This window comes from Wickerhamomyces ciferrii, contig 00220 (assembly GCF_000313485.1).
Source record: "Wickerhamomyces ciferrii WGS project CAIF00000000 data, strain NRRL Y-1031 F-60-10, contig 00220, whole genome shotgun sequence".
Taxonomy (NCBI): Eukaryota; Fungi; Ascomycota; class Saccharomycetes; order Phaffomycetales; family Wickerhamomycetaceae; genus Hansenula; species Hansenula ciferrii.
Window position 1 is genome coordinate 41,490 of NW_011887520.1, and position 23,571 is coordinate 65,060.

The window sequence follows — 23,571 nt, forward strand, 5'->3', positions numbered from 1 at the left end:
TTTTAAATTTCTCAAAAAAATAAACAACGGATTTTCAAAAAGTATAAAAACACAGGAATATCACCAAAAAGAAGGAAACATCACCAGCACCAACAAGATCACAATGTCCATCAACTCTGATGAAGTCAACTATCTCGTATGGAGGTATCTCCAAGAATCAGGACTCGAAGTTTCAGCTTTTGCTCTTTCTGATGAATCCACAGTGCAAAAATTCGACAAGAGATATGGTGAATCCATTCCAATAGGTTCATTAGTTAATTTATTACAAAAGGGGATATTATATTCACAAGCGGATCAACTAGTTAAACAGAATGGTGATGTTCAAGAAGATAAGTTTTATGATGAAAAATTTAGTGTTTTCCATGCTTTAAATGCTGATAGTGGGATTAATCCACCTTTAGAATCAAAAGATCGTTTTGCAAAAATTGATCCAAATGAAACAAATGAGGAAGTCAAGGATAAAGAAGGTGATCATGTTATGAATGGGGATGAGAATGGTCATGATACCAAGGATGTTAAAGAACAATCACCAGATTTTATTAAAATTTTAAAGAAAAAATTTACATTTGAACCAAGTACTTATTCTGATTTTAATCCAACTGCTTCCACAGTATTATCATTTGGTTTAAGTGATGCAAGAGCCAAAATTGCAGTAATTTTACCAAATTCTGAAATCAAACCATTAATCTTAAATCATCCTCCATCATCTTCATTTAATACATCAAATGATGTTACAATATTAAAATGGTCACCAATGGGGAATTTATTAGTTACAGGTGTAGAATCTGGTGAATTAAGATTATGGGCTGCAGATGGGAAATTAATTAATGTATTATACCTACATCATTCTCCAATATTGATTTTAAAATGGAGTCCATCGGGGAAATATTTATTAAGTTCTGATATTAATAGTAATTTAATTATATGGGATGTTACCACAGGGAATATAATTATGGATTTAGATTTATTGAAAAAAAATGAAACCACTGTGCATAATGAATCAGATGAAACTATAAACTTGGGTATTGATGCAACATGGATTGATGATTCAAAATTTATTATACCAGGATTAAATGGTAGTGTATTAGTTTTCAATATTGATAATAAAACACCATGGGGTACATTAATTGGTCATACAAAAGCTATATCATCAATAAAATATAACAAAGAAAATTCAATGTTATTAACATCATCAGATGATCGAACTATAAGAATATGGAATGGTAATGGATTCAATAATTGTTCATTATTATCAGGTCATTCTCAACCAGTAACATATTCGGATTGGATAACAAATGATTTTATAATAAGTTGTTCCCTAGATGGCTCTTTAAGAATTTGGGATATAAATTTCAGTAAACAAACTTCAATAATAGTAATGGATGGTGTACCAATTTTACATGGTGAATTATCACCAGATAAAAAATCAATTGCAGTGGGGAATATTGAAGGTGAAATTTCAATTTTTAGTATAGATTTATTATTACCTGATGAACAATTAAAATTAATTGGTGAATATCAACCATTGATACCAAATGATGATTTAGAAAATAATTTAATAACAAGTTTAAAATGGAGTTCTGATTCAAAAGATGTTGTTGTTACTTATTCTCATAGTGAAAGTGTTGTTGTGTCGGGGGAATAGACCGACCAATCAATACAATCAATACAACACAACCCATACTTACTTATGAATTATATAAATTGTATTATTATTATATAAAATTGTTTTAATTTGTTGTTTTGTCGTTATACTGGTTTGTAGCCCATGGTCGCGATTTCAATATATAGTTGCAATTTATATACTGAAAATTAAGCAAATTGTTTTATACTCAATGACAAAACAAAACAAACTTCAAAATAATTAAACAATGGATGCTATTGCTGATAAGGCATTCACCACAGAAGCTGGGAATAAGTTCCTAAGTGGTATGTGAACGCTCTTGCTTTTTTTTTGCCTCTCAATACTAACAATATTTCCAGAGGATTCACCTTCATTATTAACAATAATTCTTGATACAAATCCAATAGTATGGCAATCTATTGAAGATAAATTAAGTATTAAATCAATGTTAGAATCCCTTGTGGTTGCTATGAATGCTCACCTTGCCCTGAATAATTCAAATCAAATTGCAATTATAGCAAGTCATACAGATGGTGCAAAATTTTTATATCCATATAATAATCAAAAAGAATCAACTTCAAGACCCAAAACAAGATCTGATGAATTACAAGCTGAAGATCAACAAGGTATAGAATCAAGATCTATATCTCCTGAAGCATCACAAACAGATAATAATACTAAACATTATATTAATTCTTCAATGTATAGACAATTTAAAGTTGTTGATGAAAAATTATTGGAAAATTTATATAATTTATATAATGAACCTATACCCACAACACCACCAAAAAATCATTTATCAAGTTCATTATCCCTTGGGTTAACATATATTAATAAGATCCAATCAAATGACTCACTTATGAAAGCTAAGATCTTGATTGTTAATATATCACAAGATGAACATTTAAAATATATCCCAATAATGAATTGTATATTTGCTGCACAAAAGATGAAAGTTTCTATAGATGTTTGTCAATTAGGTTTAAATGCAACTTTTCTACAACAAGCAAGTGATGCAACAAATGGAGTTTATTTACATATAGAAAACATGGATGGATTAATTCAATATTTCACTACTGCATTATTCATAGATCCCTCCATCAAGAACATATTAACAAAACCAAACAAAGGTGATATTGATTTTAGAGCTTCATGCTTTTTGACTGGTAAAATTGTTGATATTGGATTTGTATGTAGTGTTTGTCTTTGTATCTTAAGTTTAATTCCAGAGGATAATAAATGTCCTGCTTGTGATAGTGAATTTGATAATCATGTTATTATGAAGTTGAAAAGAAAACCTGCAGTTATTGGGAAAAAGAAGAAGAAGAGAAAATTGGATAATGGGAATTCAACAAATGGTACACCAACACCAGCGCCAACTCAAGCATCAACATCAACACCAGCTTCAGCTCCAGCTCCAACAAATGGGAAATGAATAAAATAAGTATATATTTATTTCTTTAATAATGATTGATTTTTAAATAATCCATTTTTAATAATTGTAAAATTAAAATCTTTTGGATATCCATGTTTATCAATTAAATGTAATCTTCTCTTAAATGGTGAAGAACATATTTTTTCACAATTCATTTCCAAACATTTATATACTTTTATCCCCTGTTCTTTTTGAATTTGAATAAATGGATCATGAAATTCTGTCTGATGTAAATCCAAGTAATGTTCACTGGGGAATTTGGAATGACATGACAAACATTTATATTTATGATTATTTAAATAATGAGATTCATAATCTAATTGATTGGTGAATGATTGATGATTACAAGGTGGTGAATCACAATAAATCAATGGTTGTGTTGTATTCAGTGGTGAGAGTGTTTCTGTTTCTACTTCATCATTTTCATATTTTCTTTTGGACATTTGTTTGTTGTTTTGAAAGATTTCATGGTTTTGATGGAAATTTTGAGTCAAAATGATTTTTTTTTCTATATAAGAACCAAAAGATCAACCAAAAACATCAACAAAATATACACAATTCATAACACAACAAATACACCACAATGACCAAAAGAAAACAGAAACAGAATAACAATCAAAGGAAAAGACAATCAACCCAGGATTCCCAGAGTTCAAGTTCAAATTCCAATCAATTAGATCCAATATTTGGTCAATATAGAGCATTACCAATATCACAAGAAATTTTACAAATTATAACAAATGACACGATACCAACAGATGCAGAAACTTATTTAGCAATGGTTAGACATCAAGCAGAATCAAGTTCAAGTGTTATGTTTTCCAAAGAGAATAAACCATCAATTACATCAAATCCAATATCACAACAATCTATAGAACCACAAGAAATAAATAAAAAGGATCAAATACTTGAAGAATACAAAACCACAGTATTAAATCAATATCTAGAACAACGATCTAAATTACCAGAACCTGGAACATTAGAAATCCCATCAAGTTTCATATTCCCAGAAAACTTTACAGAATGGAGATCATATTTCATACAAAACCCACCAACCAAGGCAATAATTTCAAATATTGATCATGAATTAAACCTTAAGCTAATAATATATTCTTCTAAATGGTTAAATAATAATACACCTGAAAAGATATCTCAATGGATTTATGCCCTTTTGGTTAGATTAAGTGATGTTTTACTAAGTAATGAAATGTCAAATTTAAGAGAATTAGGTCAAAGAGCTAAAAAGATAAATTTAAAGGGGGATGATATAGTTTCTGAATTATCAAGAGCTACAAATGATTTTATTATATTGATCATATCAAGGTTTTTTGGTCAAAGAGATCTTGAGTTATGATGATATCGTGTTTAATTTAATGACTACGTATAATGATTTCAAAATTATTAATATGAATATGATTATGATATGGTCCATGTATCTGATATATTAGATTCAATTATCAAATCAATTCAAATGTATATTTAAAGTGGGGTATATGATTGAAAAAGAGATTGTAATAATCATCTTTATCCAGCTAAACCTGTATATAATCTAACTTCAAGGCCAAATAATATATGGCATTCATTTCCCATTGAAGTCATGAACATAACTAGCACAAGATCTGGACCAGAAAAGGTTGTTATCGAAGGAACAATTTATATGTATACGTATAAAGTAAAAGGTTAATGGGATGATCTTGATATTCAGGAATATTTTATAAATATTGTAGTTTATATATAGAAAAATCATGATCACAAAAACTCAGGCACAAAAACACAGAACTTAGTAAATTGAAAATTTCCGATATGGTGGTTACTACAACAAATGAAAACAATAACATTGTATTAAAATGATTGAATTCAATTTTTCAATCCCATCAAGGTCATGTAGGCAATTGTGAGTACTATCATGTAGTTAATGATTAGACTATTGAGACGTACTAAATATTTAAAGCTATGCACTATTATATGGATTTGTTCCGTCTCAAAAATTTGATGCCAGAAACGCACGCAGCCTAACTTATGAAAAGGTCAACAAGAATGAATTTGTATTTCTTGTGATCGTAATTACTACATATAATTATAAATGATTTGAAAATTGTCAACTTGAATATGATTATGATATGGTCATGTAGGTATACTAGATCCAATCAATCAAATCAATTCAAATGTGTATTCAAACTTGGTCTAATATATAAAACAAGAGATTAGAATACTATATTCAAATAATCATCTTTGATTCATATATTTAAAACACATAATGCTATTTGGCGCAGGTGAGAATTTATAACTTCAAATTTGAAAATCCTGTATTCAATGCATCCACTATTGATTGCAGTTCCAAATAAACTTCAATATCAAAGTTCATGAGGATATCATTGTATTTGCTTTGCTTATATAGAGAATTAATGACCCAAACACAAAACACAAACACAAAATCAATTTATAATAATTATCTCCATGGTGATATTACTACAACGATTATATGGAAAAACAAAACAAACATTGTATTATAAAGATTGAATCTAACTGCTCATCAAATATCAAAATCATATAAACAATATTGTGATTATTACGTTGTACATGAGTAGAACTAGATGTATTTAGATAGACACCCTCGCTCACTCTGAAAACACTTTGAAAACATTAGATTTGAATGCAATACATTCCTGGAATCGACAATGACTCAACTCATGGGTCTTTTACATCCGTAAAAAGCTTTGAAGGTATGATGAAATACAACACTATGCTGCTACTGCTATCCAACAGAAATCAACATTTAAAAAGTTTTGTAGTATAGTAATCAATTTGTAAAATTGGTGAAAGGGGAAAACATAATCTTTGATTACGTTAACGACTGGGTAATGGGCTGTCGATCAGCTGCATATTATCATATTATTCATGATAAGCATCCACACTTTCTTCAGATATGACTCAAGTAATTATTTGATAGATAAACTTGGATTCAATTATATTCAATTAGAGGTGAAGGTTATAGAAAAATGGGTCCAAGAGTAGTGGTATTAGGGTATGTAGTATCTCTGGGTATTAAATAAGGACCATAAACCATAAACTAACAACTATCCACAGTGCTGGTGTCATTGGATTAACTTCTGCTTTAAAATTACTTGAACAAGGTTATGATGTCTCCATTGTAGGGAGAAACATCCCAGGTGATTTAGATATCCATTATACTTCACCATTTGCTGGTGCTAATTGGAGTAGTTTTGCTTCAAAAAGTGAAACTTTTTTACAAGATTTAGATAAACCTGGTTATCTTGAATTCATTAGGTTATCTGAACAAGAATCTAATAGTGCTGGTGTTATTAAAATTCCTCATCATAAATATTTTACTAGAGGTGATTTGAAAAAGAATGGTGGTGAAGTGACTTATCCATGGTATAAAAATTTTGTCCAAGGTTTTAGAGATCTAGAAAAAGAAGAGTTACCTAAAGTTCAAAGTAATGATACTGATGATGAAATTGTTGCAGGTCAAGAATATTTATCAGTTACTATATCAACAACACTTTATTTAAACTATTTACTTCAACGCATCTTTAGATTAGGTGGGACTCTTCAAAGAAAACATGTTTCACATATTAATGATTCATATAATTTACATCACACGGGACTACCAGCACAACTAGTTATAAATTGTACAGGATTATTATCAAGACTCTTACCAGGTGTTGAAGACCCCCAGGTTTTCCCTATAAGAGGTCAAATTCTTTGGGTTAGAAATAGTGCATCAAAACAAATATCAGTCCCAATAAAAGGCTTTGTTAATGAATCACTTTATATATTCCCAAGAAAAGAAGGTGGTTCCATTATTGGTGGAACTTTCCAACCAAATGATTGGAATTCTCAACCAGATTCTGGATTAACTAAAAGGATGGTTTCAAGAGCTAAGAAATATTTACCAGAATTAGTTGATCCATCAATTGGGAATCCTGAAGAGATTGATATTATTAGAGAGAATGTTGGTTTAAGACCTGCTAGAAATGGTGGTCCTCGTATTGAAAGAGTTGGTTCTATAATTCATAATTATGGGATTGCTGGGGCTGGTTATCAAGCTTCTTATGGATTAGCTGAGATTGTTGTTAAATTGGCAAATGAATATTCTAATAAATCAAAGTTATAATGGAACATAACAATTATAAATATGAATAAATATAAGTTCAATATAAGTTTAGCTTTGTAGTTTGTTTAGTTCGATATTGGTTGTTTCCTAGTTTTGTATGAGTCGCGGTTTTTCAAGTATACACGTAAAAAAATCATCGCGTCATGAAATTTATTTAACGAGTATTAATCCAAAAGACCATTAGCTAATACAGTACAGCCGTTACTAAAGAATACAATTATCTCATAATGTCATTGTGGGTGGATAAATACAGACCTCATACCTTAGATACCATTGATTATCATTTTGATGTTTCCAAAAGACTCAAGGCTTTAGTGGGTATTAATTAAACTTAGATCGATCAAGATCTAAATACTAACATCAATACCAGGCTTCAAGTGGTGATTTCCCTCATTTATTAGTATATGGACCTTCAGGTGCTGGTAAAAAGACAAGAGTCATTGCCGTCTTACATGAATTATTTGGTGCTGGTGTTGAGAAAATGAAGATTGATGTTCGTACTTTTACAACTTCAACAAATCGTAAATTAGAATTTAATGTTGTTTCAAGTCCATATCATATGGAAATTACACCAAGTGATTTGGGGAATAATGATAGAGTTGTTATCCAAGATCTTTTGAAAGAAATTGCACAAACTGAACAAGTTGATTTTAGTGGGAAACATAGATTTAAAGTTGTTATTATAAATGAAGCTGATTCTTTATCAAGAGATGCACAAGCTGCCTTAAGAAGAACTATGGAAAAATATTCCAAAAATATTAGATTAGTATTAATTTCAAATACCACTTCAAATATTATTGCACCAATTAAATCAAGAACTTTATTAATTAGAATTTCTGCACCAAATTTACAAGATATTACTAAAATTTTAGACAAATTAAGTGAAAAACAAGAAGTTTCATTACCATCATCACAAGAAGAACGTGAATTAATTTTGAATAGAGTGGCAATTGCAAGTAAAAGAAATTTACGTAGAGCTTTATTAAATTTTGAAGCTTTAGTTATGCAAAATCAAGAATTAAAAACAACAACACCAATGATTACATTAGATTGGGAAGGAGTTATCCTAAAATTAGCATCAAACATTTCAAGAGATCGTAATGTTGCAAGAATATCATCATCAAGAACTGTTTTTTATGAATTAATTTCTCATTGTATACCACCAAAATTAATTTTAAAAAATTTAACATTTGATTTATTAAAATTAGTTAATGATAATATAAAACCTAGTATTGTGGAATTAGCTTCAATATTTGATGAAAGATTAAGTTTAGGTACAAAATCAATTTTCCATTTAGAAGGGTTTGTTGCTAAAACTATGGTTGCAATTGAAAAAGGGGTATAAAAAATAATAAATAATTACTACATTATATCTATATCGTAACAATCTTTATTATATACAAGTGAATGGCTTTTCCCCCTAAGGCCCTCTAACGACCTTTATATAATTTATACATTTCTTCTTGAGATTTTAATTTATTTAATAATTCTTTTGATGGTTTTTTTTGAGCTTCTTCAAAATAATTAATTGTATCTTTTTCATCTTTAAAAGCATCTAAACCAACTCTTGGTTTATGATCTATTGTAACAACTTCATATAATCCAGGTAATTTTGTTGCAGCTTTTCTAAAAGCTTCACGAGCAACTTTTTCATGTAATTCAGCACCTGCAATTTCAAATAATATTTTCCCAGTTGGAACTCTAACAGCCCAATGATCAAAAGCACCTTTACCTTTACCCATACGAGTTTCATTACCTTTAATACAAATAGCAATGTTTGTACTTAATCTTCTCCAAAGTTTCCCACCAATAGGTCTCATCATTCTCATAATACAAACATCAGCTTCTTTTAAATGAATAGCTTTTAATCTAACACCTTCACTTTTTAAACGTAATCCATAAGTACCAAATTTTAAAGTTGAACCTTTTATAGATCCACCTGTACGTACTGGAATTCTACCTTTTTGAGCTTTTTGAATTTTTTTAAATCTTGGTGCTAATTCATGTGAATAACGTTTACCAAATTGTTGTTGTAAAACTGGTAAGTTGGTTAACCCAAGAGTTGGTCTCTGTAGGAAACTAGATTTGATTGTGTTGAACCCTGTTAACGCAAACATTGTTGATCCAGTCTACTTTGAACACTTATAGCTTCAATATCTCCAAGTTTCTCGACTATTCAAGATCTTTAATACCCATTATTTTGTATACTTTTATGATTTTTTTCAACGAATTGAAGATTCTTTGGCCTCGGAACTGGTGGTTTAGGGTAAATTCCGGTACAAAAGTATAAACTTTTGGAAATTTGGGAAACAAATTCATAATTCATAAGGGAAATAAAACCAATTTAAAGGGGAAATACTTGGGAAATAAGAAAGTATTTTGGTTTATTATGATTCAAGCTAGACTTCTGAGTAGATCTTTACTAGGCTCTGTGCGTTTCGCTTCAACAAGTGAGTATTTTTGGGATCAAAATTTCAATGAGACATAAATATTAACCAAGGTTTTCAATAGAACGAGTAATACCTGAAGTTTTAGAAATTGATGGTAAAACTTATAAAACAGATGAATGGACAAACGTAACACCTTCAATCTTAGGGTTAACACAAAGACAATTACACTTAAACAATGATCATCCAATAGGGATCTTAAGAAATTTAATTGAAAATAGATTTAAAGACATGGGTTATACATTTTATAATCAATTTAAACCTGTTGTAACAACTCAAGAAAATTTTGATTCATTAGGGTTCCCTGAAGATCATCCAGGTAGATCTAAGACAGATACTTATTATATTAATAAATCCACATTATTAAGAACTCATACATCTGCTCATGAAAATGAATGTTTCCAAAAAAATACTACACCAGGTTATTTCATATCTGCTGATGTTTATAGAAGAGATGAAATTGATAGAACTCATTATCCTGCATTCCATCAAATGGAAGGTGCAAGAATTTGGTCCAAGACAGAACATGGTGATAATTTAATAGCCAAATTAGAAGAAGATATTTCTGAAATTCCTCAAATTGATATTATAGTGGAAGATCCAAATCCACCTTATCATCCAAAGACAAACCCAAAACAATCACATATGACTGATAAAGAAACTGAATTAGTTGGTTTACATTTGAAAAAAACTTTAGAATTATTAGTTAATGAAGTTTTCAATGAAGCTAAAAAATCTGCTAAATTAAGTGGTAATAAAGAACCTTATCTTAATGAACCATTGAAAGTTAGATGGGTCGAGGCATATTTCCCATGGACCACACCAAGTTGGGAGATTGAAGTTTTTTGGAAAGGTGAATGGTTAGAATGTTGTGGATGTGGTGTTGTTCAAGAACAAGTTTTAACAAATTCAGGGATTGAAAATCATATTGGTTGGGCTTTTGGTATTGGATTAGATAGAATTGCAATGTTATTATTTGGTATTCCTGATATTAGATTATTTTGGACTTTAGATGAAAGATTTGCAAAACAATTTTCTCAAGGTGAAATTACTACTTTTAAACCATATTCTAAATATCCAGGTACTTTAAGAGATGTTTCATTTTGGATTCCATCAGAAAATTCAAAAGTTCATATTAATGATTTAATGGAAATTGTTAGAGATATTGCAGGAGATTTAGTGGAAAATGTTTCATTAGTTGATGAATTTAAACATCCAAAAACTGGTCGTATAAGTCAATGTTATAGAATTAATTATCAATCAATGGATAGATCTTTAACTAATGATGAAGTTAATGTTTTACAAGATCAAATTCGTGATACTGTTGCAAATTCATTTGATGTTGAATTGAGATAAAATCATTACACTGTTTGTAAATAAATAGAAATAATCAAAAAATATTCATAAAAGACATATTGTATATACAGGAAGCATTAATAGTCATGAAAATAGAGAACAAAGTTGTTCATTTTGCTCAATATTTGTAGTTTTAAAGTCATTAATTTTATTCTGGGCCTTTAACAACACCAACTTTAGCTGGACGTAAAACACGTTCATTTAAATAATAACCAGGTTGTTGAACAAAGAAAACAGAATTTGGTTCTTTATCTGGTTGTGGGACAAAGAAAACAGCTTCATGGATATTAGCATCAAATGGAACATCAACTGGATCATATCTAACTAAACCATGTCTTTTCAAAGTATTATTGAACATATTTTGAGTTAATTTAACACCTTCAACTAAATCCTTCATTTCTTTTGAACGATTTTCTGGATCAGCAGCATCTTTTTCTAAAGTAGCTAAAGCAATATCAAAAGTATCAGCAGTTTGTAAAAGATCTTTTGCAAATGATTTTAATGCTAAATCTCTTGATTTTTGAATTTCACGTTTTGTTGAACCTTGTAAATTTTGGAAATCTGCAATGGCTCTTAAATATTTATCTTTGAAAACAGCTAAATCTTTTTTAGATTTTTCAACTTCTGCTTTTAATTGAGAAACTTCATCAGTAGCTTCATTAGTAGCTTCATTAGTTTCTTCTGTTTTAGTTTCTGATTCTTCAGTTTTTTTAGCCTCTTCACTATAGAATCTGACAAAACCTGGGGCAATTGATCTGGTTTGTCTTGCGGCTTGGAACCTTAGGGTGTTGGTAATTGGGGCTTTTAATGCTGTTCTAAACATTGTACTATAACTTATTACTCTTCAAATAGAGATTGTATGAACTTGCCTCTTGTAACAATGAAGTTTGAATTCGTCGACTTTTCAAAGAAATTTAAAAACCTTTTTTTTTGAACCGCCCTCGGAACTCAAAGTGCCAAGATCATGTGATCAAATCCTCGTAATTGATTTGTAATTACGTAATCTTTTCTGATTTTATTTTTCCGCTTATTTTTCATTTTTTTGACCAATATCAAGAGACATAATCAAGATTACGAAAAATATATTTGGATATATTGAAATATTTAAAAGGTTTTAGTGTTGTTCATAGGCATCTGTTGGGGAAGTCCATCTATTATTTATTCATCATTGCATTGCATTCATCTCATATTCATACCCCTTGGACCCTTTGTGCTGCTGCTGCTGCTGCTATTAATATTCATTGCTTATAATACTTGATTTCATATACATATAGACATTATAGAGGCAATAATGGACAGATCAATAACTGTCCTATTCGGTTCAGAGACTGGGAATGCACAAGATTTTGCAGAAACGCTGACGAGGAGTTTGGAAAGACTACATTTCAAAGTTCATTTATCTTCTTTAGATGATTATGATTTGAAAAATTTATTATCAGTTAGATTATTAATTATTTTTTGTTCAACAACTGGTCAAGGTGAATTCCCTAAAAATTCAAGAAAGTTTTGGAAATTTATGCTCAAGAGGAAACTACCCAATGATTTATTAAATCATTTATATTTTACAACTTTTGGTCTTGGTGATTCTTCTTATCCAAAATTTAATTGGGCTGTTAAAAAATTACATAATAGAATTTTACAATTAGGTGGTGTGGAATTTAGTAAAAGAGCTGAAAGTGATGAACAAAGTTCTCAAGGTGCTGATGGTTATTATATTGAATTTCAAAATTTACTTTTGAAAAATTTAAATGAAAAATTCCCATTACCTTTAGGTCAAACTCCAGTACCTGATGATGTTAAATTACCACCAAAATTTCAAATATCAATTGATTTGAAAAAACCTAAAAGGAAAACTGATACTTTGATAAAAGAAATTGCATTAACAAGAAATGATCCAAATTTAAGAATTGGAACAGTAGAGAAAAACATTAGAATTACTTCAGATGATCATTTCCAAGATGTTAGACATTTTTCAATATTAGATAAAACCCAACAATTAAATTATCAACCAGGTGATACTATATCTTTATTCCCAACTAATGACCCTAAAGAAGTTGATTCTTTATTAGAAATTCAAGGCTGGACAGAAATTGCTGATAGAAGAATCTTAATTGAAGAACCTTACCCATTAATTGATGGTTCTTTCATCAAAACACCTACATTAAGATCATTATTTACACATCATTTAGACTTGAGATCCATACCAAGAAGATCATTTTTCGCCCTTTTATATCATTTTGCATCTGATGAAAGAGAACGAGAAAAATTAAAAGAATTTAGTTCTTATAAAGATCCTGAAGAATTATATAATTATGCAAATAGACCAAGAAGATCTATCTTAGAGACTATACAAGAATTTTTTTCGGTTAAAATACCATTAGAATATATTTTGGATTTATTCCCATTAATTAAACCAAGATTATTTTCCATTGCATCTTCACCAAATTCTTCAAAAGTTGAATTAACTATCGCTGTGGTGCAATATAAAACAATGATTAGAAGAATTAGAAAAGGTTTATGTACATCCTGGTTGAAAAACTTAAAAGAAGGTGATGAAATAATTTTTAGAATTGATAGAAATAATTTAAAATTACCAAAACCTGAAGTTCCAATAATAATGATTGCACCAGGTACTGGTATTGCACCAATGAGATCATTAATTCATCAAAGAGTTTTCGATTTTAATGCTAATAAAAATCAATTATATTTATTTTTGGGTAATAGATATCATAACAAGGATTTCCTTTATGGTGAAGAATGGAAAGAATTAGAAAAAAAAGAAAGATTAACTCTATTCACTGCTTTTTCAAGAGAAAATGGTGGTTATGTTCAAGATCAATTATATTTACAATCTGAATTAATTACAGAATTATTAACTCATGGTAATGCGGTTATTTATATTTGTGGATCTTCGGGTAAAATGCCAAATCAAGTTCGTATGACTTTTGAAACTATCTTGGAGGAAACTAAAGGATTAAGTAAAAATCAAGCAAAACAATATTTATTAGAATTAGAAGCAAATAATAGATATCTACAAGAAACTTGGTGATCAATAATTATTGAAAGTTTTATATCATCTTAATTAAATAATAAATAATCAACTTCAAACAAATTGGAGTACAAAGACAGAGAAAAACTTGTTCATTTGATTTGTGTCATTGTATGTAATAATATTATTTTTGTTATTTATTTATAGAATTAAAAATGCAGATTTCCATAATAGATATCAACTCCCTTAATGTAGTAGTTTTACTCTTTTTCATGTAATGTTTCTGAAAAAATTGATTGACCATTTATCCAAACCGATCCATAAAAATCATAAAGTTTACGTTGTTCTTCACTAAATTCAACAAGTAGCCCATTTGTTTCTTCATCATCTTTTCCTGCAACTTTATCATATGCACAATACAGATATCTCTCACATTCATTCATTAAACCCCAACCTCTTGAATTTTCTCCATTATGACGATCTTCATGATATTCAGCATGTTTTGGAACAATAACTGCTTCAATTTTGATATAATTTTTATAATGATGATCTAAATCTTCTACTGATTTAATATTTGGAAATTTTTTAAAAAAATCCTTCTCCATATCTTCTTGAGCTTTTTCTTTCTTACAAAATTGGAAACCAGAATTGATCCATAATAAAGTTGAATTATCTTCACTTGATATATGAGCTGGATGTGTCGAGCATAATTCTCTACCTATCAATTCTGTGCCTTCAAATAACCTTTGAATCTTAGGTGTTAATTGACCAACTGATCCAGAAGCTAATTTATTCATATAATAATTCTCATCACCAGATATGGATAAACCTAACCAAAATAACTCTTTATCTCCCCAAACCTTTGAAGCTGCAGGTGCCCATATTTGTAATTGTAATGTTGTTAAAACACCAGTAAAATGTTTAACCTTATCAATTGCTACAATACCTGATTCCATATAATGCCAGAATCCACCCCCAATGAATCTATTCTTCATTGTAAAATCTGTTGTTTTCGGAATACCGAAAAATGCAGTATCAATTTTAGATGGCATTAATTTTGAGAAAAATTTCCTATCTGAAACTTCACCTTGTTGATATAATTCACGATCTTTGAAGAAATAAGCCCCTTGGTTTTCATAAGCATTTGAACCTAAGATTTTAGTCTCTAGATCAACTAATGGAATTGTATCTGCATCCATCAGGATACAATCTTGGAAAGAATTGAAGAAATATGCTAATAATTTATTAGCATATGTATGGAATTTATCTTGATAATTATCTGAAATCGCATTTTGAACATCAACAAACCATAATTCTTGTTTAGGGAAAAGTAGTTCCATTTGAGTTTTATTTTTGGAATCAAAATTTGAAATATTTCTTAATTGTAATACATGATTTAAATTCTCAATTTTAGATAATTTTGGTGTATCCATACGAGCTATTCCAATTAATTTGTTTTGAACTTCTTCACTCATATCACCTTTATGTACAATTTCTATTGGAAGTTTATTTCCTAGAGCTCTTAATAATGGTAATAATCCTGACAATTGATCGAAATGACTATCTTTAGCACTTAATGTGATACCTTTACCATTCAGTTGACTTTTCAAACTTTTCATATAACAATTATTAGCAGTTGGTTTGTACTCATATTTTTGTTCTGTATATTCAGACATTATTGGCATTGAAAATTTTATTGTTCCATCCCATCTAGTATATTTTGGCATTCTTCTACTTAGCCAAGGAAACATTCTCATTTCTATATCAAGACATTGTTGTTCAATTTTTGGTGTTGATTTAAGTTTGTTCAATGTACCGTATTGATCCAAATAGCAAGCCCCATAAACTCTTAGATGTGTTGATGCATCGATCAGTTTCCTTTCGGTATCTCTCGTTTCTTTGACTGCTCTTTGATAATCAATTTCAAAAACTTTGTTTAACTCTCGTTCATCAGCCATTTTTTTAAATTTTTCAGGATCCATATCTTTATATTTTTCTTCTTTGTAGGTATTTAAACTATTCTTTATGAAACCTTCCCTATTGTTAAAGATACCACCATCATATGGTAAATCATGGAAATCTGTCAAGGCCCAATTATGATCTGTTTTGTATAATGAGTCAAAATAAATGGCACATTTGTTATGGAATGGGTAATTGTTGAAAGTTTCTCCATAATCTTTTATGAGGTTTGTATAAGCTTGTGAGATATCTAAATTATGATCATTGACATAAACTTTATTCCCATTATTTACACCTTTAAGTCTATTTATAAGTATTTCTTCTTTTTCTTCAGCTCTTAAATAATATAAATCATTATTGGAGTTAAGTTTGTAATAGTATAACTGAAATAATATGAAGGCAAACAATAGTGAAATGATGGATAATCTGGACCGTAGTATGTTTTTGATTAACTGTATCACTCGTCCTATGTACATGGTTGGTAGTACCAAATGGTGGTATATTGGAATATTCTCTAATTTAGTACGGATATCTTAATATATGATGAGTAGTTTGAGCAAATGAAGTATTGAATAGACAGATTGTTATATTTTTATCAGTTGTGAAAATTTGAGGCTAACGTCTATACTTGTAGTTGTGGTGGTTGAGATTTGAACTGCATACCTTGATATTATGAACCCATCATGTGGCGAAAACAACTGGTATAAAAAAACACAAAACACGATGAAATTAATGGAAATCTGATTGACAAGCTACTCATAATGTGCTGTAGCCTGTTGTACTAGCAAGTGTCTAGCATTTCTGTTTCAGGCTTCAGCGAAAAATTCCAATATTTAATCAACTGATCAATAGAAACAACAAGTGAGACATCAGGATTCGTGGCCATGGAACATGGTTAATAGTGCAAAGTTCAAGCAATAGAGAACGAAAAACGTTTCTAAAATCCATAAATCATATCTTTCATGATTAGATTTTGGATGATCTGAAGCTCGTGTAATTGGAAACTTGTGACTTGTATGAAGTTGATTGAACAATAAAAAATAAACAATGAGTTCTTTTGATCAAATTCTTTAGCGCTGATTATGTAACTCCTGCCTAGTTTCCCAATTTGGTATTAATAAGATCAATCTATATACTATTTACAATTTGATTCAATATTTGCTGCAGAAGTCACACTGAAGTATTGACTCATGATACAATTATGCTATATTGATTATATATTCGTGGGTCTTCAGGACCTAAAATTATGTCAATTTTCAAGCTTGAATCTATGACTTTTGAATGCTGGGTTACACTAGTTAGACCATCATGACAAAACAATATTGTAGCTCAGCTTATTTTAATAGCTATAGACGATAATATCTACAAGAAAAGTGCAAATCAGGCCTTAATAAATATTATGATATATTATTGAAAACCTCAAAAAATTCAAAAACAAAAACAAAATATTGAACCTCATTAATTAGTCTCATTATAATTCAAATGGAGAGGGTCACAGGTCACAGGGAAACAAACAGCTAATATATACCATAATATAGTTGGTCTATGTAATAATATGATACTCTGTTCATTTATTGATAGAATATAAAAAAAATGCATGGATGTTTTTATGCTAGATCTAATCTAGATGAAGTGATATAATTTAGTTTTCTATAGGTTTTGAAAAAATTGATTGACCATGTATCCAAACCGATCCATAAAAGTCATAAATTTTACGTTGTTCTTCATCAAATTCGACAAGTAACCCATTTGTTTCTTTATCATCTTTACCTGCAATTTTATCATATGCACAAAACATATACCCACCACATTCATTCATTAAACCCCAACCTCTTGGATTTTCTCCATTATTACGATTTTCATAATATTCAGCATGTTTAGGAACAATAACTGCATCAATCTTGATAAAATTCTTATAATGGAAGTCTAATTCTTCCACTGTTGTGATACTTGGTATTTTTTTAAAATAACCTTTTTGCATATCTTGTCTAGCTGTTTCTTTTTTACAGAATTGAAATCCAGAATTAAACCATAATAAAGTTGAATTATCTTCACTTGAAACATGAGCTGGATGTGTTGAACATAATTCTCTACCAATTAATTCTTTACCTTCGAACAATCGTTGACTCTTTGGTGTTAATTGGCCAACTGATCCAGAAGCTAATTTATTCATATAATAATTTTCATCACCAGATATGGATAAACCTAACCAAAATAATTCTTTATCACCCCAGACTTTTGAAGCTGCAGGTGCCCATATTTGTAATTGTAATGTTGTTAAAACACCAGTAAAATGTTTAACCTTATCAATTGCTACAATACCTGATTCCATATAATGCCAGAATCCACCCCCAATGAATCTATTCTTCATTGTAAAATCTGTTGTTTTAGGAATACCGAAAAATGCAGTATCAATCTTAGATGGCATTAATTTGGAGAAAAATTTCCTATCTGAAACTGCGCCTTGTTGATATAATTCACGATCTTTAAAGAAATAAGCACCATGATCTTTATAAGCATTTGATCCTAAAATTTTAGCTTCTAATTCAACTAATGGAATTGTATCTGTATCCATCAAAATACAATCTTGGAAAGAATTGAAAAAATATGCTAATAATTTATTAGCATAGTTATTAAATTTACCTTGATAACTACCTGAAATTGCATTTTGAACATTAACAAACCATAATTCTTGTTTTGGAAATAAAATATCCATTTGTGTTTTGTTTTTTTCATCAAAATTTGTAATATTTCTTAATTGTAATATATGATTTAAATTTTCAACCTTGGTTAAATCTGGTGTATCCATACGAGCTATTTCGATTAATTTGTTTTGAACTTTTTCACTCATATCACCTTTATGAACAATTTCCATTGGAAGCTTATTACCTAATGCTCTTAATAATGGTAACAATCCTGATAATTGGCCAAAATGACTATCTTTAGCACTGATTGTAATACCTTTACCATTCAATTGACTTCTCAAACTTTTCATAAAACAATTACTAACAATTGGATTATATTCATATTTTTGGTCTGTATATTCGGACATTATTGGCATTGAATATTTTACTGTTCCATCCCATCTAGTATATTTTGGCATTCTTCTACTAAACCAAGGGAACATTCTCATCTCTATATCAAGACATTGTTGCTCAATTTTTGGATCTGATTTCAGTGTGTTTAATGTGCCGTATTGATCTAAATAACAAGCACCGTAAACTCTTAGATGTGTTGATGCATCAACTAATTTTCTTTCAGTATCTTTTGTCTCTCTGACTGCTCTTTGATAATCAACTTCGAAAACTTTGTTCAAATTTTGTTCGTCAGCCATCTTTTTAAATTCTTCAGGATCCATATCTTTGTATTTTTTATTTTTGTAAGTTTTCAAACTATTCATTATGAAATTACCCTTACGTTCAAAAATACCACCATCATATGGTAAATCATGGAAATCTGTCAGAGCCCAATCATGATCTGTTTTGTATAATGAGTCAAAATAAATGGAGCATTTTTCATGAAATGGGTAATTATTGAAAGTTTCTCCGTAATCTTTTATGAGATTTGTATAGGCTTCTGAGATGTCTGAATTATGATCATTGACATAAACTTTATTCCCATTATTTACACCTTTAAGTCTATTTATGAATGTTTCTTCTGTTTCTTCACCTTTTAAGTAGTATAAATCATTGCTGAAGTTAAGTTTGTAATAATAGATCTGGAATAATATGAAAACAAACAATAAGGAAATGATGGATAACCTGGACCGTAGCACGTTTTTCACTAACTGTATCACTCGTCCTATAGACATGGTTGTAGCACCAAGATGTTGAAATTGGATTATGATATTAAAATAAAGAATTGAATAAGACTAAGTTCATAAGATTTGTTGTATTTTAATCACCTTGTAGAAATAAAAGTTCATCTTTTGTACTTGTTACAAAATATTTCTTTTAACTTTTCGACAACTGATAAATTAATTTTAAATCTGCATTTTGACGCATGGAAATAGACACACTGCCGCAAAGAGATACGCTAGCGTACTCCTAATTCAAACTCATGGTCCATGGATCTCAGATATTAGAAGTAGTTGATCTTAATTGAAGCCAACATACCATTCCAATGTGTCTTATAGTAGCTTGGATGTCTATTAGTATAAATTGTTCCTCATGACTCAATTTCCCACGTACTAACTACTAAGTTTGTACGTTGAATGTGTACCTTAAACCACATCGATATCGTTGAGCGGATTTTTCATGGTTGAGATTTGGGCTGCATAGTGTACAAAGAATTCAAACCTTGTTAAGCTGAGCCCATGATATTGTGATCTCATATAATATAAGTGGTATAAGGTTGGTTGAGAACTTCAGTTTATATATTTGTTAAGGCTTGATCTTACGTACAGCTTCCATTGTAATATTGTAATCACGATTCACATGTGCTGTAACTAATTGTACACTTGTATAAACCTTAAGTTGATCGAGTTGAGACCTCTTCCTTTTGCGGTATAACTTTGATCTTATATGATATAGACATTCTATGCAATTCTCGATTATATTGGTTATAAATCATCAGCACTCATGCAAGCAGGACATTAGATCATTTTATTATAGCATGCGATATGATTCCTGTTAATATAGCTAGAATCTCGAAGGATAATGTTCTTCAAAATATGTTGTACAGACATCATGACTTATATGTTATATGATCTCAGAATTCAATACGTCGTACAAACATATACTAGATTATAATGGACAATGCGGGGACGCCTAATTTCCATATAGTTGAATTATGATTCATGGATCATATCTTATAATCGATCGCTCATGTAATTAGATCAACTCATGTAAATGTTAAAATTTTTGATCAAAAGATGTACCCATGTACATTAAGATCAATCTCACGTCTTACCCCTGGATTGATCCAGCTGTTTTATGATCCTTTGAAATCTTTGCCCCAAGGCCCAGGCCCCAGGCAGTCCAGGAACTTAAGCTATCATGTGGTGGTTTGTGGCTTGCCTGCATACTGCGTACTAGCTACTAGCTACTAGCTAGTGAATGGAATAAGGTGTAGGCAGAGCATGCATTCTTTCCAAACAGTGCTTATGTAACCTCTAGCTAATTTCTTTATAATAATCCGCGATTTTGGAACGTCAACTATAGAAGCATATCACCAACATTCAGGAACCAAATTGCATCCTCAAAATATTTCAGCAAAGCCTTCTTTCACCTCTTTTAAAACTCACCGGGAATGTCATCAGTAGCATCAGAACGTACTAAGAGGCTTGTGAATGATTCTTTGGAATCCATGAAGCATGTTTTGGAAGATGATACTGAAAATACATTAGTTAAAATTGATTCCTTAAGACAAACCAACACCTCAAACACTTTGCAATATATCAAGAAGGAAGAAGAAATGAAGCAGTTATCTGTTAAAGCTGAAAATATAAGCAGATCAAGTATGTTTTGTGTTCCTTTTTTTGTTTTATAAACACCATTGTTAACCACCAAAACAGATGAATCTTTGAATCAATCACTTCAATACCTTGAAAACTTGGAATCCAAAGTCGATCTTCTTGAAAATATCAGTAATGAGTTGGATGAGTATTCAAAAGAACTTGAAGTTAAAATCAACACCAGGTTTTCCAAATAAATGAATAATAAATGAGATGATAAGGAATTAGTAAAAATTGAATTAGCCGCTGAATATATCTTCAACATTTCAAAAAAAAAATTAAATTAACCGCCATCAAAATTCAAATCTCTTCCTTCTTCAAGAACTATCCTTTATCTTGAATCAAGCTCACTCCATATTCAAACATCATGTTTTTGAACAGGTGCTTTGGCTTCTTTGTGCTTAGTTTTATTCTGAGGTTTGTATGTTCACAAGCTGAAGAACAAAATGTTGTTGAAGACATTGGTGATATTACTATAGCTGGAATTTTTAAAGATGGATTCTCAGTTACAACATTTATTGATGGTGATGAAGTTCTTCAGTTCTTAAGTGAAGGCTATGATGTCTTGAATCCTGGTAATGATCCTGTTCATTTGGAAAAGTTTAGAGAATTGACTTGGAGATTGAGTGATTCTAAAGAGGAATTGGAAGATATGGCGTTTGAAGAACTTGAAAAGCAGATATTCAAATTGAATAATGAACTTGAAAATATATATCAACGTTTATTGCATTTCTCTAGAATTTTGGTTAGTCTTACCCCAGATGAAATGGTTGAAACGGCTGACATTTTAATCGAAAACCAAGAATATTATGAACAAGTCATGAGCTCTGATAGTCTCACAGTTCCTTCACCTTTACACAAAAGACTCCTTCCAGAAGAGGACAATGTCAATTCTGGGCTGGCTGGAAAGGTCGATGATGTTAGTGTTGGCACGGTTGAAGAAGATGCTGATCAAGTGGTTGATCAAGGTCTAGTTGGTCCTTTGCCTGGAGCTGAACAGAGCGGCTCCGCTGAATTGCAATCATCTTATAAACCAAAAGATGCAGGGGAAAATTTCAAACAGTATTGGAATCCTGATGAAGACTATGAACTTTTACAAGATTTCCTTCTTGAAGATGTTACAGGTTTAACACCAACTGAAAAATTAGAGGACTTAGTTCAAGCCGCTGGTGCTGTAAAGAAAGTGATCCATAAAGTTGAAGATGCTGTTGAAAAGACTAGACTTATTTATAAAGTATTTAAAGCTAAAAAGATCTTGAAGAGTAAAAGTAGTATTGCAATCTTTGTGGTGATCAAAACTATTGAAAAGATCAAAAGAATCATAAGACATATCAAATATTGTATTATCAGAATTATTGTGAAATTTATCAAGAATTTCCCATTCAACGTTTTATGGAGATTAAAAGTTTTAATAAGGTTATTCATCAAAATCATACTTCAGATCATTTGGGAAATTCGTTACCTTTTAACTGAAATTTTATACAGATTATACTTTTTAGCCAAAAGATTAAAAAAAATCCCAATCTACATCATTTTATATTTGAAAAAACTTAGTGAAAAGAAAAGTTGGATTTTAGGTGAACTTTTAAGTGATGGATTTGATGATGATGATGATTATTGGGGTGAATGGGATGCTTGGAAGGATTTTGATGACTCTTGGAATGAAAATAAATATGATGATGATTGGGATGACAAAAAATTCATGAAGTTTGAAGCTGCAAGTACTGGTGATTTCAAGTCCCCAGAAGAAATTGAAAAAATCTTCGAAGGTTTCTTCGATGCATCTGACCTCAAAAAGATCAATAAAGATCGTTTCAATTTCGATATAGTATACGATTTTGATTATAATGATGATAATATTCGTGATCCAGTGCCATTAAATAAAAGATCTACTGAATTTGAAGATACAAACACCACATGGAGTAACTCTACTACAGGTTATATTGCAACAAACTTGACAAATTCCAATGCCACTATAAACAACTCAACATCTTTTGACTCAATGGGTACTTCACTTGCAACTAGTATTGCTGGACCATATTTCTTAGCTTGTCTTCTGGTTATTATCACCAAAATTGTTTTCAAGTTTATTTAGGTAACTTTTGTTTTTACATTTACTAGGTTTTATTGATATTGATTTAATAAATTATGCGCTTCTTTGAGATTCA

The 23,571-nt window shown here is 30.1% G+C and overlaps 12 protein-coding genes across 12 annotated transcripts; 8 read left to right on the plus strand and 4 right to left on the minus strand.

Moving 5' to 3' along the window:
- Positions 1-103: 103 nt before the first annotated feature.
- On the plus strand, positions 104-1,645 carry SIF2 (Sif2p; the record flags this gene model as incomplete). Its single annotated transcript, XM_011273852.1, has 1 exon — positions 104-1,645. The coding sequence occupies one exon, from the start codon at positions 104-106 to the stop codon at positions 1,643-1,645; it is 1,542 nt and encodes a 513-aa protein (XP_011272154.1).
- A 226-nt stretch (positions 1,646-1,871) lies between these two features.
- On the plus strand, positions 1,872-3,059 carry TFB4 (TFIIH/NER complex subunit TFB4; the record flags this gene model as incomplete). The annotated part of the gene is made up of 2 exons (XM_011273853.1): positions 1,872-1,929; positions 2,032-3,059. The coding sequence occupies 2 exons, from the start codon at positions 1,872-1,874 to the stop codon at positions 3,057-3,059; spliced, it is 1,086 nt and encodes a 361-aa protein (XP_011272155.1).
- Positions 3,060-3,642: 583 nt separating this feature from the next.
- On the plus strand, positions 3,643-4,413 carry BN7_5572 (SIP1 domain-containing protein; the record flags this gene model as incomplete). The annotated part of the gene is made up of 1 exon (XM_011273854.1): positions 3,643-4,413. The coding sequence occupies one exon, from the start codon at positions 3,643-3,645 to the stop codon at positions 4,411-4,413; it is 771 nt and encodes a 256-aa protein (XP_011272156.1).
- A 1,645-nt stretch (positions 4,414-6,058) lies between these two features.
- On the plus strand, positions 6,059-7,197 carry BN7_5573 (FAD-dependent oxidoreductase; the record flags this gene model as incomplete). Its single annotated transcript, XM_011273855.1, has 2 exons — positions 6,059-6,084; positions 6,147-7,197. 2 exons carry the CDS (start codon positions 6,059-6,061, stop codon positions 7,195-7,197), a joined length of 1,077 nt encoding a protein of 358 aa, XP_011272157.1.
- Positions 7,198-7,424: 227 nt separating this feature from the next.
- Positions 7,425-8,542, plus strand: RFC5 (replication factor C subunit 5; the record flags this gene model as incomplete). Its single annotated transcript, XM_011273856.1, has 2 exons — positions 7,425-7,515; positions 7,599-8,542. 2 exons carry the CDS (start codon positions 7,425-7,427, stop codon positions 8,540-8,542), a joined length of 1,035 nt encoding a protein of 344 aa, XP_011272158.1.
- An 85-nt stretch (positions 8,543-8,627) lies between these two features.
- Positions 8,628-9,314, minus strand: MRPL16 (mitochondrial 54S ribosomal protein uL16m; the record flags this gene model as incomplete). Its single annotated transcript, XM_011273857.1, has 1 exon — positions 8,628-9,314. One exon carries the CDS (start codon positions 9,312-9,314, stop codon positions 8,628-8,630), a length of 687 nt encoding a protein of 228 aa, XP_011272159.1.
- Positions 9,315-9,586: 272 nt separating this feature from the next.
- Positions 9,587-11,000, plus strand: MSF1 (phenylalanine--tRNA ligase; the record flags this gene model as incomplete). Its single annotated transcript, XM_011273858.1, has 2 exons — positions 9,587-9,608; positions 9,727-11,000. 2 exons carry the CDS (start codon positions 9,587-9,589, stop codon positions 10,998-11,000), a joined length of 1,296 nt encoding a protein of 431 aa, XP_011272160.1.
- A 148-nt stretch (positions 11,001-11,148) lies between these two features.
- Positions 11,149-11,823, minus strand: MGE1 (mitochondrial nucleotide exchange factor MGE1; the record flags this gene model as incomplete). The annotated part of the gene is made up of 1 exon (XM_011273859.1): positions 11,149-11,823. The coding sequence occupies one exon, from the start codon at positions 11,821-11,823 to the stop codon at positions 11,149-11,151; it is 675 nt and encodes a 224-aa protein (XP_011272161.1).
- A 468-nt stretch (positions 11,824-12,291) lies between these two features.
- Positions 12,292-14,049, plus strand: TAH18 (NAPDH-dependent diflavin reductase; the record flags this gene model as incomplete). Its single annotated transcript, XM_011273860.1, has 1 exon — positions 12,292-14,049. One exon carries the CDS (start codon positions 12,292-12,294, stop codon positions 14,047-14,049), a length of 1,758 nt encoding a protein of 585 aa, XP_011272162.1.
- A 200-nt stretch (positions 14,050-14,249) lies between these two features.
- On the minus strand, positions 14,250-16,424 carry BN7_5579 (alpha-mannosyltransferase; the record flags this gene model as incomplete). The annotated part of the gene is made up of 1 exon (XM_011273861.1): positions 14,250-16,424. One exon carries the CDS (start codon positions 16,422-16,424, stop codon positions 14,250-14,252), a length of 2,175 nt encoding a protein of 724 aa, XP_011272163.1.
- Positions 16,425-17,590: 1,166 nt separating this feature from the next.
- Positions 17,591-19,759, minus strand: BN7_5580 (alpha-mannosyltransferase; the record flags this gene model as incomplete). The annotated part of the gene is made up of 1 exon (XM_011273862.1): positions 17,591-19,759. One exon carries the CDS (start codon positions 19,757-19,759, stop codon positions 17,591-17,593), a length of 2,169 nt encoding a protein of 722 aa, XP_011272164.1.
- Positions 19,760-21,198: 1,439 nt separating this feature from the next.
- On the plus strand, positions 21,199-23,498 carry BN7_5581 (uncharacterized protein; the record flags this gene model as incomplete). The annotated part of the gene is made up of 2 exons (XM_011273863.1): positions 21,199-21,406; positions 21,838-23,498. The coding sequence occupies 2 exons, from the start codon at positions 21,199-21,201 to the stop codon at positions 23,496-23,498; spliced, it is 1,869 nt and encodes a 622-aa protein (XP_011272165.1).
- Between the last annotated feature and the right edge of the window lie 73 nt (positions 23,499-23,571).